Genomic DNA, 14,607 nt, shown 5'->3' with positions numbered 1-14,607 from the left:
ATGTAAAAGTAGCCGTGTGGTTTGAGCATGTGCATCATCATTACTTGCTGGCCTGTGGGAGGTAAAAGGTTTAACAATTCCAAATATAAACAGATAAGGTCTTCCCGTGTTAGGCTCTGCGGTGATTAAAAAAAAATGAATGAAAGGAGAAGAGATTCATTAGCATCAGTGCTTAATGAATCAGTCTATTTCCTGGATCCCAAATGGAAGCAGCTAATAGAGCCCATCTCTGACCCTCTGCCCTTTATCTGTTCATTCCGGCAACACAACCTGGAGCGGGGCTATTTAAGGTCATATCGGCTCAACAAAAAAGCGCAGCGTGTTTACAAGCACAAGAGACAAGCACATTACGCCCAAACAATGCAAGACTGCCTCCAATCCTGTGCTCCCTTTCACTCACTACACGGCACCCCCTCAGGGTTAGCAGACCTTCCTTCATGTTCAAAGATTATCTGTTAATCCAAAATGTGCAGGGGCATGAGACGACAACGAAGGGACCGCACTCCGGGGGAGGGAGAGATGGATGCGTGGCTTTACTTGTTTCTTGACTCTCTTATTAATCCATTGGAACGCAGTGCATTTTCCCCTCCGTTCTGGGCACGTGTAAATGTTTTCGAGCCATGAAATGAAAGATGAATTTTTCAATGGATAGCATGTAAAAGTATTAATTGTAAAGACCATTATTTGGTGTCCATGAGGCTGAATCAGCTTAGCCACTCCATTCCCCCATTTGCATACAAAATGCTTTATTTTGGCAATCAATGAAAGTGCTCCACTGTATGTGCGGCTTATCACATGCTTGCAGGAAATGGATTCCTTAGCCATCTCGTTAAATTCTGTTGATGCAGAACAATTTGAAACATGGCACAGGCGGCAATGACATTTAAAGATGCCTCGGCTTAATTATATTTTGCAAACATTTGGGGATGTTTGTCCTCTGGGATAAAGTGCCGCCACTACAAAGTTAACTTGTTAATAATTCAAAACCAATCTCTCGGTTTTTTTGTTGTTGTTGAGCGCCATCATTATCTTGTGTTGGTGCTGGTTAAGGACATTCAAGGTGCCGAAAACACACAGGGGAAACATGCAGCGCTTTAAAATGGAGCACAATGACTTGAGCAAAAAGAACACATTAATCCGACTCTTTTGTGTTGCATGTTTTGGCAAATTTAAAGCGGTCAAAGACATGGAAGAACACATTAAACATTAGGTACGCTTCCAAACATGATCCAGTACAAGGGCTGCAGTAAAAATGGACAGAATCCTATTTGGTTTGATTTATAGACACTCACTGTGGTATACCGGTACATTCATGACACACCTTTCCACCACTGCGCGCAATTTCCTCATTGGGTGTCTCGGTTGCCACGGTAACAATAACGACGACATATGGAAACAAACAGTGTCTGTTTTGTTAGATGTGATGTCACATGTGAGTCCAATGGCAAACATGATTGGGAAAAGGTAAACAAACCTGACCATAATCATGTGTATATAGGCGATACAATTTGGACTGCACTCGATGTTTTGACATGGATTTCGCTTGACAGTGGACCACCGCCATTTGTAGGGAAGATAGAGAATAGCAAAAATCTACGGCTAATTGATGCCCATTATAGGTGAATTGAAAGAATAACAAATCCATCCATTTTCAACACTGCTTATCCTGGTTAGGGTCGCGGGGCGCTGGAGCCTATCCCAGCTGACTTCGGGCGAAAGGCGGACGACACCCTGAACTGGTCGCCAGTCAGTCGCAGGGCACATATAGACACGGACAACCGTTCGCACCCACATTCACACCGTCACTGAGTGGGAACTGAACCCACGCTGCCTGCACCAAAGTCAGGCGAGTGCACCACTACACCATCAGTGACTTGAAAAACAAATCTTTTTTTTTTTTTTTTTTTTTTTTTTAAACCCCAAAAAATTCTCATTTCTCTTTGTTTTCAGGGTTGGTTCCGCCCCTAAAAAAAATAAGAAGAACAAACATTTTGGGGGGTAAAAAAATCCAACAAGAGGTTAATCTGTGGGTGACAAACCACGAGTATGCGGTGGTCCAGTGTATTGATGTCAACGCTGTTCAAACATTTTGAGCAAAAAGTAATGAGAGTGATTGATAAAGGCACGCAAATATTTTTGGTATTACAACCCCAATTCCAATGAAGTTGGGACGTTGTGTTAAACATAAATAAAAACAGAATGCAATGATTTGCAAATCATGTTCAACCTATATTTAATTGAATACACTACAAAAAACAGATATTTAATGTTCAAACTGATAAACTTGATTGTTTTTAGCAAATAATCAGGTGGGTGCTGTGATTGGGTATAAAAGGAGCTTCTCGAAATTGCTCAGTCATTCACAAGCAAAGATGGGGCGAGGTTCACCTCTTTGTGAACAAGTGCGTGAGAAAATAGTCCAACAGTTTCAGGACAATGTTCCTCAACGTACAATTGCAAAGAATTTAGGGATGTCATCATCTACGGTCCATAATGTCATCAAAAGGTTCAGAAAATCTGGAGAAATCACTGCATGTAAGTGGCAAGGCCGAAAAACCAACATTGAATGCCCGTGACCTTCGATCCCTCAGGCGGCACTGCATCAAAAACCGACATCGATGTGTAAAGGATATCACCACATGGGCTCAGGAACACTTCTTAAAACCAATGTCAGTAAATACAGTTCGGAGCTACATCCGTAAGTGCAACTTGAAACTCTACTATGCAAAGCAAAAGCCATTTATCAAGAACACCCAGAAACGCCGCCGGCTTCTCTGGTCCCGAGCTCATCTAAAATGGACTGATGCAAAGTGGAAAAGTGTCCTGTGGTCCGACGAGTCCACATTTCAAATTGTTTTTGGAAATTGTGGACGTCGTGTCCTCCGGGCCAAAGAGGAAAAGAACCATCCGGACTGTTATGGACGCAAAGTTGAAAAGCCAGCATCTGTGATTGTATGGGGCTGTTAGTGCCAATGGCATGGGTAACTTACACATCTGTGAAGGCACCATTAATGCTGAAAGGTACATACAGGTTTTGGAGAAACATATGCTGCCATCCAAGCGACGTATTTTTCATGGACACCCCTGCTTATTTCATCAAGATGATGCCAAACCACATTCTGCACGTGTTACAACAGCGTGGCTTCGTAGTAAAAGAGTGCGGGTACTAGACTGCCCTGCCTGCGGTCCAGACCTGTCTCCCATTGAAAATGTGTGGCGCATTATGAAGCGTAAAATACGACAACGGCGACCCCGGACTGTTGAACAGCTGAAGCTGTACATCGAGCAAGAATGGGAAAGAAGTCCACCAACAAAGCTTCAACAATGAGTGTCCTCAGTTCCCAAACGTTTCTTGAATGTTGCTAAAAGAAAAGGTGATGTAACACAGTGGTAAACATGACCCTGTGCCAGCTTTTTTGGAACGTGTTGCAGCCATCAAATTCTAAGTTCATGATTATTTACTAAAAACAATCAAGTTTATCAGTTTGAACATTAAATATCTGTTTTTTGTAGTGTATTCAATTAAATATAGGTTGAACATGATTTGCAAATCATTGCATTCTGTTTTTATTTATGTTTAACACGCGTCCCAACTTCATTGGAATTGGGGTTGTATTTGAAAACCCCTTTATTGATTTCTATCCAAATAACCACGTAGTGAGCCTCATACGGGGTGCCTTGAAAGAAGTCAGATCATCTTTCCCCAATGAATTGAAGAGAAAGACCATAAATCCGTTCCGGCCCCACCCCCAAAAAGTTTGAATTGTTGATACATCTCTTGAATCGGATCTATTTCGATTGTACATGGGTGCCTAATGTTGTGGCCAGTGTGTAAATCGTACTGCTATTTTTTTCTTCCTCGACTCTTTTGAACTCCCATTTAAGCTTGCCACAAAAAGACATACCTAATATGACTTTGTTTTTAAAGTTTTTATTCATGATTGTCCACAAAGGCAAGACAAATTTAAATGGCATTCCTTGGTGACAGACTGTTTGCTGCTGATGCTCATAAATTACAGACAGAGTGCAGAGTGCTGACAGGCAAGCATACAAGTTAAAAAAAAATTGTCAAGGTCTGGATACCATAAAGCATTTCTTTAGCCCATTAATCCACCTCATTCACTTTTTGCAACCATCTTTTTCCCATCAATATACAGGGTTCATATTTGCGACAGCGTGTCCTTCATGACTCTCAATATCATCAAAAAGAGGAAAAAAAACATTAAAGCCACCTCAAAATATATACCTAAGGAGCATATTGATTTAATATAGTTCCATAAGCCCTTGCACCCACACTCGACATGCAATTTGGAAATAAATTGGCTGATTTAGATGGAGGCAGGGAGAGGAGGGGCTGTGTGTAATGATGTAAACCTGGTCCGCTACTGTTGAGTAAGGTGACATTGCACAACAAATCACTTGCATGAAAAGGGAAAGAAAACCTTTTTTTTCTCAAAAGTCATTTTGTTTGGGGAAGGTGCGCTCACTGTGCTGATTGCCACATATGTGAATCCATTCCTCTACTGGAGGTGCTTGAGCGCTTTCTAAAAGTCAATCTTATATTTTGCTCTTAGCGTAATAATCAGACTTTGATCCCGAGAATAACACAATCTCATCGTATTCCTAACAGACAATAGAGCAATTGACTCGCCTGTGTTTTGTTTCGTCGCAGCAAAAGTAGATTTTTTTTTTAAGCAGCACAGTCTAATGTGTTTTAATCGAGCCAGTGAAGAATAATTAAGTAATTAAAGGCTCGATAGGAGAGAGGCATGGTAAATAGCTAGAGGGCGAGAGCTGGTATTAACAATATGGAACACAGTGTATTGAGTACATGGCGCATACCTAAAGAAGGACACCATTGAGAAAAGACAAAGTATCAAAAGCACTAACCTAAATACACCAATATCCTGTGACCATACATGCGCTGGCAGGAACTCATTCACTGCCATTGACGGCTGTTGAATTCAAATATCCATCTTAACATGAATCAGAATCATCTTTATTTGCCAAGTATGTCGAAAAAACACAAAAGGAATGTGTCTCCGGTAGTCGGAGCCGCTCGAGTACGACAACAGACCGTCAATTGACAGAGAACACTTTGGAGAAATAAAGACATTGACGGAAACAGTCACTGACCAATAAAGGGTTCCTAGTTATCTGGTAATGCCGGTACATTTTTTTTTTTTTTTTTGACAATTGTGCAGAAAAATGCAGAGTCCTCTCGCACTCAGAGCAGTTCGAATGACTAATATCGCAATAGTCCGGTGCAATGACCATTGTGCAAAGGGCGCCGAGACTTCAAGCGAGTAGTGCGATCATCTGGGACAACGTTGATTGTGCAAATGGTGCAGATACTCCTCAATCAGTGTGCAAATGGAGCAGATGCTACTCTGGCATGAGTGGTCGGTATTGGTCAACAACAGATATGCAAATAGTGCAGCGTGGCGAGACTACTACAGTGAGTGCACGAGTCATATATAATTGGCCCCACAGAAATGTGACAACAAACGCAAGTCAAAAAATTGCCAGCATGTTGTAATGGAATTGGAGGTTAGGTGTTTAAGAAGTTGATCGCAAGAGGGAAGAAGCTCTTGGAATGTCTGCTAGTTCTAGTTTGCATTGATCGGTAGCGCCTTCCTGAGGGAAGGCGCGCCGGAAGAGCCGGTGACCGGGATGCGAAGGGTCCGAGAGGATTTTGCACGCTCTTGTCTTAGTTCTGGCGGCGTACGTGTATTAAAAACAATGGCAAATGGCAAAGCTTGATGTGTTCTTAGGTCTTTCCAAGAGGAAGACTGAAGTCCTATTTCAACAATAGTCCAATTACGAGAGTGGAAAGAACCTTTTGAGCCAGTCCACAATTGAGGCGACTTTTACGACAGTGAAATTACTGACATTTTATCATTTAAAAAGAACACGCACACACACGCGAGGGACAAAAAGACACACACAAAAAAAACGTTTATGTCGAGCACTGTAGCATGACCAACTTATTTTGAACTTGTTCCTGCCGCCAAATGTTCCCAAACAGTGGTATCTGCTTCATTCAACATACAGCAATAATCTCTGTTGGCATCATATGCTGCCTGGCAGTGATAATCTATAATCCATTCACCCAGAGAGGGCACACAAATGCATATTTGTTTCCTCGGATTAAAAGCTTATAGCGACAGTATGGCATGGCCAATAATAATAATTCATCCATGCCAGCTATGACTGAATTTTCATCACTATTGCTGCTTTTTCAAACTCAGTGTTTGAAAGAAACTCGCGTCTAAATGCAACTATGGTAAGCCTATACATTGTTGTTTTACTTTCTAACTATAAGTAAATCACATTGTTCCAGTGGCGTGTAATAGGTACGCCTAAAATGCTAGTACATGGAACTGTTGTGTAGTTAGCGCTAGCAGTGTGCTGTAGTTGTAATCTTCACAGCGCAACGTTGATTTCAAGACCTAATGTTATAACACATTAACGTTTGAATAGTATTTATCACATACTGAACGTGTAGACTACATTATCTCACAAACGTGAATACAGCGGTGACTATTTGAAGATACGAGCTGTCGTGTCGGGTGTTTTTTTTTGTTTGTTTGTTTGTTTTTTACTTGAAAAACAAGCACTGTATGGTGGCAGTGAACTCAACTCACTTCACAACAAGCAGCCGTTAGGCAGATAGTGAACATTTCTTCAAGAAAAAAGGTGTCAAGCTGTTTATTGCCACTCCCATTTGAAATTTCAAACGATCAAACGAAATAAACAAAGAGAATCACACCTTCTGTATTTAAAACAACCACATAGCTAAGCCTTCTGACCGCTAGCTTAATGCTAACACTAAATAGCATCTATGTTGCGGTGCTACGTATGACCCTTTCAGCAATGGATTGAACACAAACAGTGCAGCAGCACATTTAGACAGGCTATATAACAGTAATCAGTTATATAGTTTTTATCCTCTGCAAAGAACAGCTAATATTAGTGTCGTACTGATGACGGGGGAGGTGTTTGAAATCTCCATGAAAAGTGTTCATCCGTCTGTCTTATACTGCCCCCAGTATAAACCAGTAGGAGCAGCACATTGTCCATTCAGTTGATGCTGTGTGATGAAAACACTGTTTAATTCTATTTAATTATGTAATTATTGCATGTTTTGATGAAGTACAGCGTTGTGGACTATTATATTTCCTCATTAAAATAAACACTACAACAATTTATGTTGTTTTTGGGGGAGGCTGGAACGGATTAATGGCATTTCCATTCATTTCAATGTGAAAATGTTTTGAGATACAAGTGATTAAGTTACAAGTGTGTTCACGGAACACATTAAACCCATATCTCAAGGCACTGGTGTACACCTCTCATATTTTTCGAAATATTTTGTTGTATCTTTTAAAAAAAAAAAAAAAATGACACTTTGCTTCAATGTCAAGTAATCAGAGTACAGCTTGTATAACAGTGTAAATTTACTGTAACCTCAAAATAACTCAACACACAATCATTATTGTCTAAACCTCTGGCAACAAAAGTGAGTACACCCCGGTTTCATGCAATTGATGAGTGTTAAGTGTTCGGTCTCAAGTGTGCATGGGGAGCATGTGTGGTAAATTTGGTGCTCTGGGGAACACCATGCCCAAGAGGATTAAGGCAGTGCTGGAAAATAATGGTGGCTACACACAAATTGACACTTGGGGGCACAATTTGGACATTTTCATTTTGGGGTGTACTCACTTTTGATGCCAGCGGTTTAGACATGAATGGCTGTGTTTCAGTGTGTGACAGTAAATTTACTCTGTTATACAAGCAGTCCACTGACTAGTTTATACTGTAACAAGGTGTCATTTTGTCAATGGTGTCCAATGAAAAGATATGATCAAATATTTACAGAAATCTTATGGGTGCACTCACTTCAGTAAGATCTCGACTTGCGCTTGGATCCAGATTTTTATCGCACGAGGCGTAACAGCACAAATTTCCGCATTGACAACTTTTCGTAATTGTTTTGTTATTTTAGCAGATTATAAATACTGCTTTACTTTCGAGCCCCGGCTCGCCCGCCCGTCTGCCGCGTGGTCGGCAAATGAAGCTGTCACATGAAGGTCACCAGTTCGTGCTCCGAGATTAAAACGGTCAGCAACCATAGCTCGAGTGAAATGAAATCCCGCAATCCCGCATGAGGAAATGAAATAAGACGCCAATAGAGTTGAGTGTCCTCCTTGTACGAAAACTTTACCATAATGGACACGATCAGATGAGGATCAGACCAGAGAATGGTTGACCTATATGCAGCACTACTTAAACACTTAAGTCATTCACTGCCAGCCTTCCCAGTTAACATGGATATTTGACTTCTAAAGCCGTTAATGGCAGTGAATGTGTTAAGTGTGTTGCTGTTGTTTTTGCAAACATCCAATCATTATTGATGTGCCTAATTCTCTTTACCTGAGTTAAAAGGATCGGTGTTCCAATCATGCAGCGCTAGAGCGTATGGTTTATGGTGAAACACAATAGCATTTCGATGTTTATCATTTTTTTGCACTTGTCTTATGATTTGTACTCTATATTATCAACAACATTTCACCATTTGGTTTATAACTCCTTACACTTTTACAGCCAAAATGATGGCCAATCACGGTACAGTCACACCATGCAGGAAAGCGACACTTGTATAAACCTCTGGTCTTCATTGAATACTTTCACTTCTTTTGCATGAAACTTTCATTCATAAAAATATGCAGAATGACATCATAAAAGATCATTTTCAAATCCTTTGCTAGATTTTATTTTGAGATCTCGAAAAGAGGGACGTGTCCGACAGGCAAGTCGACTGGTAGCCAGTTTAACACTGTGAAAACTACTTTAAAATGATGTGATAGACTCTATTAACTGACATTTTGTTTCGAGAAAGGTAACGAACAAAACACTTGAGAGAAGGGCTCAGACTAGTAGTAGTAGTAGAAGTATAAATATTTCTGAAGGTTTTATCCCCTTGATCAGTATTCCAAACCCATTTAGGTTCTTGATAAGTATTCTTTGAAATATGCATGTGGGAGTTATCGTCTTTGCTAATAAGTCCCAAAGGTCCAACCTACTTGACCTTTGTGCTTTTGGCCTTAAATGAAAGGTGCTAAACTCGAGCTGACATCGCTTTTAAAATGTCCGTCGTGGAAAAATGCTTGAAAATGTCACCACGCTGGTGGAGTTGTTCGAGTCCGAATTTGAGCTTTACTTTGATTATTTTAACTTGGCATTAGCGCGACACGCAATCTAATCAAATCCGACGCTGCAATACTCGGGTCTTCTCGTTTGATTCCCGACCACTGTGTCGTCAGAGATCATCTGATATGCCACGACAAATGATCCACTTTCACTTTATGTCTTGAATAGGATCACCTTTTTACTACAAATAACGTATATTTGTTCATCTGTTAATGCCTACGACATATTGTGACAATTCAATGCTCTTCCACTCGATGAAAGAAGGTACACTTTCGCTGTGTATCCACCTGTCGCCATTCATACAACAGAATGGCTTTGTGTTTCACGAAAAAGATTTCACACTCATTTGTGAGTCAACTGAGACGAGGTCCTTATTACGTCAGTAAACCTGTACATACTTTTTGTGACATTTTGTGCCGTGAGAGTTTACTCATGTAAAATAGGTGCCGAGGCTCAATCAACATCAGGAATTACAGAATGAAGAGGAATCAAAATGGGATCGTGGTGGCTTGATGGAGGTTTGCGCATTCAAAGTGATTTATTAAGAGATTCTTTGCTAATTCACAGTCCTGTTTTTTCTTGTCTTGTCTTTTCTTTTCTTTTCTTTTTTCCTTCTTGTATGGAGCCCCTTCACTGACAACAATATTCGAGGAAGAAACAGACAGCACCAAATTTGGTTTGTACACGAGCCTGTACTGCTTTCTGCTGGTGAAAAGAGAGCGGCACACTCTGCAATATTATGATGAGTTGACAGGTCATGTGCTGCATTCAAGTGCTGTGTTGAAAAATCGGGCTTTTTTGGGGGGGCGTGGGGGGTGGGGAATTGTGAACCATCACCGATATGAAAATAAAGCACACATCCGATAAGTAGTGTCGAAATGTGAAGTGATTTACATTTCGAATATTCCAGTCATTTAGTCACTGGCCGGCGGCACGGTGGCCGACTGGTTAGAGCGTCAGCCTCACCGTTCTGAGGACCCGGGTTCGATCCCCGGCCCCGACTGTGTGGAGTTTGCATGTTCTCCCTGTGCCTGCTTGGGTTTTCTCCGGGCACTCCGGTTTCCTCCCACATCCCAAAAAACACGCATAAATTGGAGACTCTAAATTGCCCGTAGGTGTGCATGTGAGTGCGAACGGTTGTCTGTTTGTATGTGACCTGCGATTGGCCAGCAACCGGTTCAGGGTGTACCCCGCCTCCTGCCCGATGACAGCTGGGATAGGCTCCGGCACGCCCGCGACCTTAGTGAGGATAAGCGGCTCAGAAAATGGATGGATGGATAGTCACTGGCCACTTGTGAAGCGGGATATTGTTGTTTTGTGATTTTTGTTTGTTGTTTTGTCATTTTGTCCTTCAAAGCCAAAGGGTTGCATTTGAGCAGCATACTATTCAAGATGGCCAGTTGTGTCCTTCTTTGGGGATTAGTTGATAATATTCCATACGGCCTTTGAAGGCCGCTCATATAATCTGCTTAATCTGAGCAGGACATCGCCAGATGAGCAACGGCAGCTGAGAAGAGTGGATTTACTGTTCAAGGGCTGTCGTCGAGTGAGACAACATGTCCATCACAACCTGTCAGAAAGTGACTTTGATATCATGTTCGGTCCTGTGTGTGTCTCTCTTCTTGCCCAGGATGCTTTTGCCCAGAGCCGAAAAGGAGTTGGGACGGCCGCAGGGTGAGCACCTTCCTCGCATCATCTTCCATCTATCTTTGGTGTTGTTGTTTTTTGTTGTTGTTGTTGTTAACATGAGACAAGAGTCAACGAGGTAATGTGATCATGTTCTTATGTTACATTCCACAAAATGCAAAGAGTTGTGGAAAATAAATATATTGTTATTGTTATCGTTTTGTGGGGGGGGGGGACGCAGCATATTTGCAAGGTTTCAAATTAGGTTAGGAATCCTATCTTTGAGTTACAAATGTCTAACACACACACATATATATACACACATACACGCACACACACACACAAATATATATATATATATATATATATATATATATATATATATATATATACATGTGTGTGTATATGTACTCCTGAATTGTACAAACTACAGAGAGAACTACAGCATTTTGAATCTACAAGAAATAAAATGGTCACCTGCTCTGTAAATCTACAACTTTATGCATGAAACATTTGTAGATACTCCCAAATCAAACACTTTTGTAGTGAAGCTGTTTCCTAACATTTAATTGCACATTTTTTAACTTAACACAGCAAGGATTCATTTTTGCAGTGTCTGCAAGTCTTGTTAGTCTTGTTGTTGTGTTTTATTACCATCATGATTATATTAACTGAACTTTTCTGATGTCTAATATACTTTATCGCAGAAAAAAAAAAAAAGTTACACATTAATGCTCAATTTTGATGAGTGCGATCCAAGTATTTATTTCACAAAATATTCATTATTGTTTTTGTGTGATGGGCATTGTTATCAACCTTTTGACATTTATTGTAGATTGTGCAGGTGTGCTAATGTTATTGCAAGTGATCATATCTACTGCGTATAGAGTTATACTATATAAGCGTAAACATATCGGGACATTTATTGCATTTGATTTGCTATTTACTCACACAGTTAACATTTTATGACGTTTTGTATTTCCTTTTTGTAATTAGTATAGTATTTTTTTTTAATTAGTATATTTGCACGACTGAGGTGTCCTATTATTTCCCACTCGTTGTCTTGTGTAGTTGGCCCCGGGTTCTCCCCCCCAGGGATGCGTGAGATGTCGTTGTCCGACGACCCGAAGCAGTGGGGCGTGGAGCCTTTCCACTCCATGACACGCAGCGCTGAGGCCTCTGCCAAAGTCAGAAGCATCGGACGTGGCAAAAAACACAACCTGATGGCTCAAGTCATACCCATTTATGGATTTGGGGTTCTTCTTTACATCCTCTACATAATTTACAAGGTTATTACCAGTAATCATATATTTGTATTTTTGCATTTTGAGTCTATGACAATGATACCTAAATTAGCCTTTCTATACTGACAGTTGACTTCCAAGGACAAGAATACTAGATCAGGAAAATACAGTCCAACTATGAGCATGGAGAGGAATATGAGTAAGTACTCCCAGCATTTGAAGTGTCAATTCAAATGTTCTCACGTTAGACTTAGTCATTTGAAACTCTAACTCAATAATACACAGTCGATATAAAAAGTCTACACACCCCCTTTAAAATGCCAGGTTGTGTCATATAAGAAAATGAGACCGAGATAAATAGCTCACAGCTGCCCCAGATCAACTTCAGCTGTTCTGTTGGACTTTTCTTGAATTTTGGGGGGTTCGAGCAAAAGGTTTTGTGCTAACACTGACGACAATTTCAAACTCTTCATAATCTTCACCTTCACCTTGACCAAAGCCCCAGTTGCAGATGAAGAAAAAAAACAGTGCCAAATCATGATACTGCCACCACTTTGCTTCGCAGTAGTTATCGTGTTCTTCTGGTGATGACCGGTGCTGCATTTGCACCAAACAAACAAAAAACATTTAAAGTTCAATTTTGTTTTTCTTTGTAAAATAAGGCTTCTGTCTTGCCACCCTACCAATTAGCCCAGACATGCAGCGAGAAGACGAGAGAAGATTTTTGTCAAATGTACGACCAAACAGCCATTACTTGCCAGACATTCCTGCGGTTCTTTCAATGTTCGCTTCTCCAATGTTCGCTTCTACCTTTGGACAATCAGATCCTTCTGAGGCTGTGGAAGCTTTTTGGAGACCATGGCTTGCACTGTAAGGCACACACCTACAAAAATGTCAGGAAAGCCCACTGGAAAATCTGAACTTTGTTTGAGGTTAATCAGAGGCACTTTAAATGTTGTCCAGTGTATGGTGACTCCCATTTAAGTTTGAATGCGATCGGTTGGCCACATCCCCAATTATAAAAGGGTGTGCGCACTTGTGCATACCACATTTTGTCAGGTGTTTATTTTTATTTCCTAATTTGAAAATAATTCTTTTTTTCCCCCATTGAGTTGGTGAGGTTACAAGTCACATTAAATGTGGAAATTATTTGCCTTTGTCTCTTATTTATATCACCAAATCCTCACATTTGAACAGGGGTGTGTAGACTAAAATGCACTATAACCTTTACAGGTAAACTTAATTTGATCCCCTCTGAAAGTTTGAATGCATGGAAGTGTCACAGAAGTGGAAATGTATTGGTCAACATATTGGCCAATTTTGCAGTTCACCTCAGCAAATCTGCCCAAAAACATTTCAACACTGAACAATTGCACACGTGCACTCAAAGGTTTAGAGAACGTCAAATTAAGATCACCTGCAAATGTTAGAGCTATCAAATGTATCGATTTTATAAATTATTGTCGTTTTTCTGAATGTCATTACATTTCCATACATGGTAGTAAAGTGATGTTAAAGTGTTTTGTCTCGGCAGCTGACGATGAGCTTGCCAGACTACAGGAGCGAATACTTCAGTCAGAAAGGATCATGGAGAGGATCGTTTCAGGAAATACTCGTGCTTCTGGGAGGTTAGTTCAGAAAAAGTACTATACTCTGCACACTCCACACATAAAAAAAATATCTCATGTTGGAATTAGTTGCTCCATTCCTGGGAATTAAATAAATGCAAATTTAAACACAAAAGGCAGCCGTTTTACAGACTTTGCAGCCATCTTGCCATTGTAGTGTACTTCAGGTTCAGCGCGCATGACTCTCCTTTGCCCTCCGCTGGCCCACAGTGGAAGACGCAGGAGAAGTAAATCGACTCCGACTAAGAAGGAGGAGAAACTTCTCAAGCAACTGAGGCAGATCGCACAGCTGATGCAAGAGGGCCGGGAGGAGGGTGCCTCCCCGGAGATGGAGGCAGAGGAAGTCCCTTACAGCGCAGACTGGGAAGGTACACTGTATGTCCTCGGTCGCTTTTTTACAACTCACCTGTTTGAGGTTGATGACTGCCTCACACCAGGTTTGCTTTCTTACCATTTGAGGGGAGATTTTGTTGCTTTCCGACTATCCCCCAAGTACTTGTTCAACTGAGGTTCTCTTGTGTCTCCTAAATGTGCACACAGCATGTTAGGTCGGTAGCTAGGGCTAGCTACTTATCTAGCTAGCTACCGACTGAGCTACTTCGCTAGCTAGGTATAATAGGTAGCTAGTAGCATTATCACTCCATCCCGGAGTAAAAAATGTAAAGAAAAAAAAAAAAAAAAAAGTTTTGTCAAATAACTAAAGTCAGTCATCTACTCATCCCCTTATTGAGTTGGGCTTGTAGTTTAATTTGTCTGTTTTTGCACATTTTGATGACGTTAATATTACAACGGCATTTTAACTGGCTGATAACTGGATGGAGCTCCTCGCCTTTTGTGCTTGGGTGTGGTTTTGCGACAAAAGGGCATTTATTGCCATCTGTTGCCCTTGTCAGAGT

The 14,607-nt window shown here is 40.9% G+C and overlaps 1 protein-coding gene across 1 annotated transcript in view; it reads left to right on the top strand.

The window, feature by feature from the left end:
* Nucleotides 1-10,688: 10,688 nt before the first annotated feature.
* ric3a (RIC3 acetylcholine receptor chaperone a) overlaps nucleotides 10,689-14,607 on the top strand; it is an 8,451-nt gene continuing 4,532 nt past the window's right edge. The window contains 5 exon segments of the mRNA XM_061670922.1: nucleotides 10,689-10,887; nucleotides 11,911-12,128; nucleotides 12,213-12,282; nucleotides 13,618-13,711; nucleotides 13,922-14,079. Of these exon segments, the coding sequence (XP_061526906.1) occupies nucleotides 10,770-10,887; nucleotides 11,911-12,128; nucleotides 12,213-12,282; nucleotides 13,618-13,711; nucleotides 13,922-14,079 (658 nt within the window). The 5' untranslated portion in view covers nucleotides 10,689-10,769.

Source organism: Phycodurus eques, chromosome 2 (genome assembly GCF_024500275.1).
Source record: "Phycodurus eques isolate BA_2022a chromosome 2, UOR_Pequ_1.1, whole genome shotgun sequence".
Lineage (NCBI taxonomy): Eukaryota > Metazoa > Chordata > Actinopteri > Syngnathiformes > Syngnathidae > Phycodurus > Phycodurus eques.
Note: the sequence above shows the minus strand (reverse complement) of the source record. Positions and strands in the feature narration are given on the sequence as shown.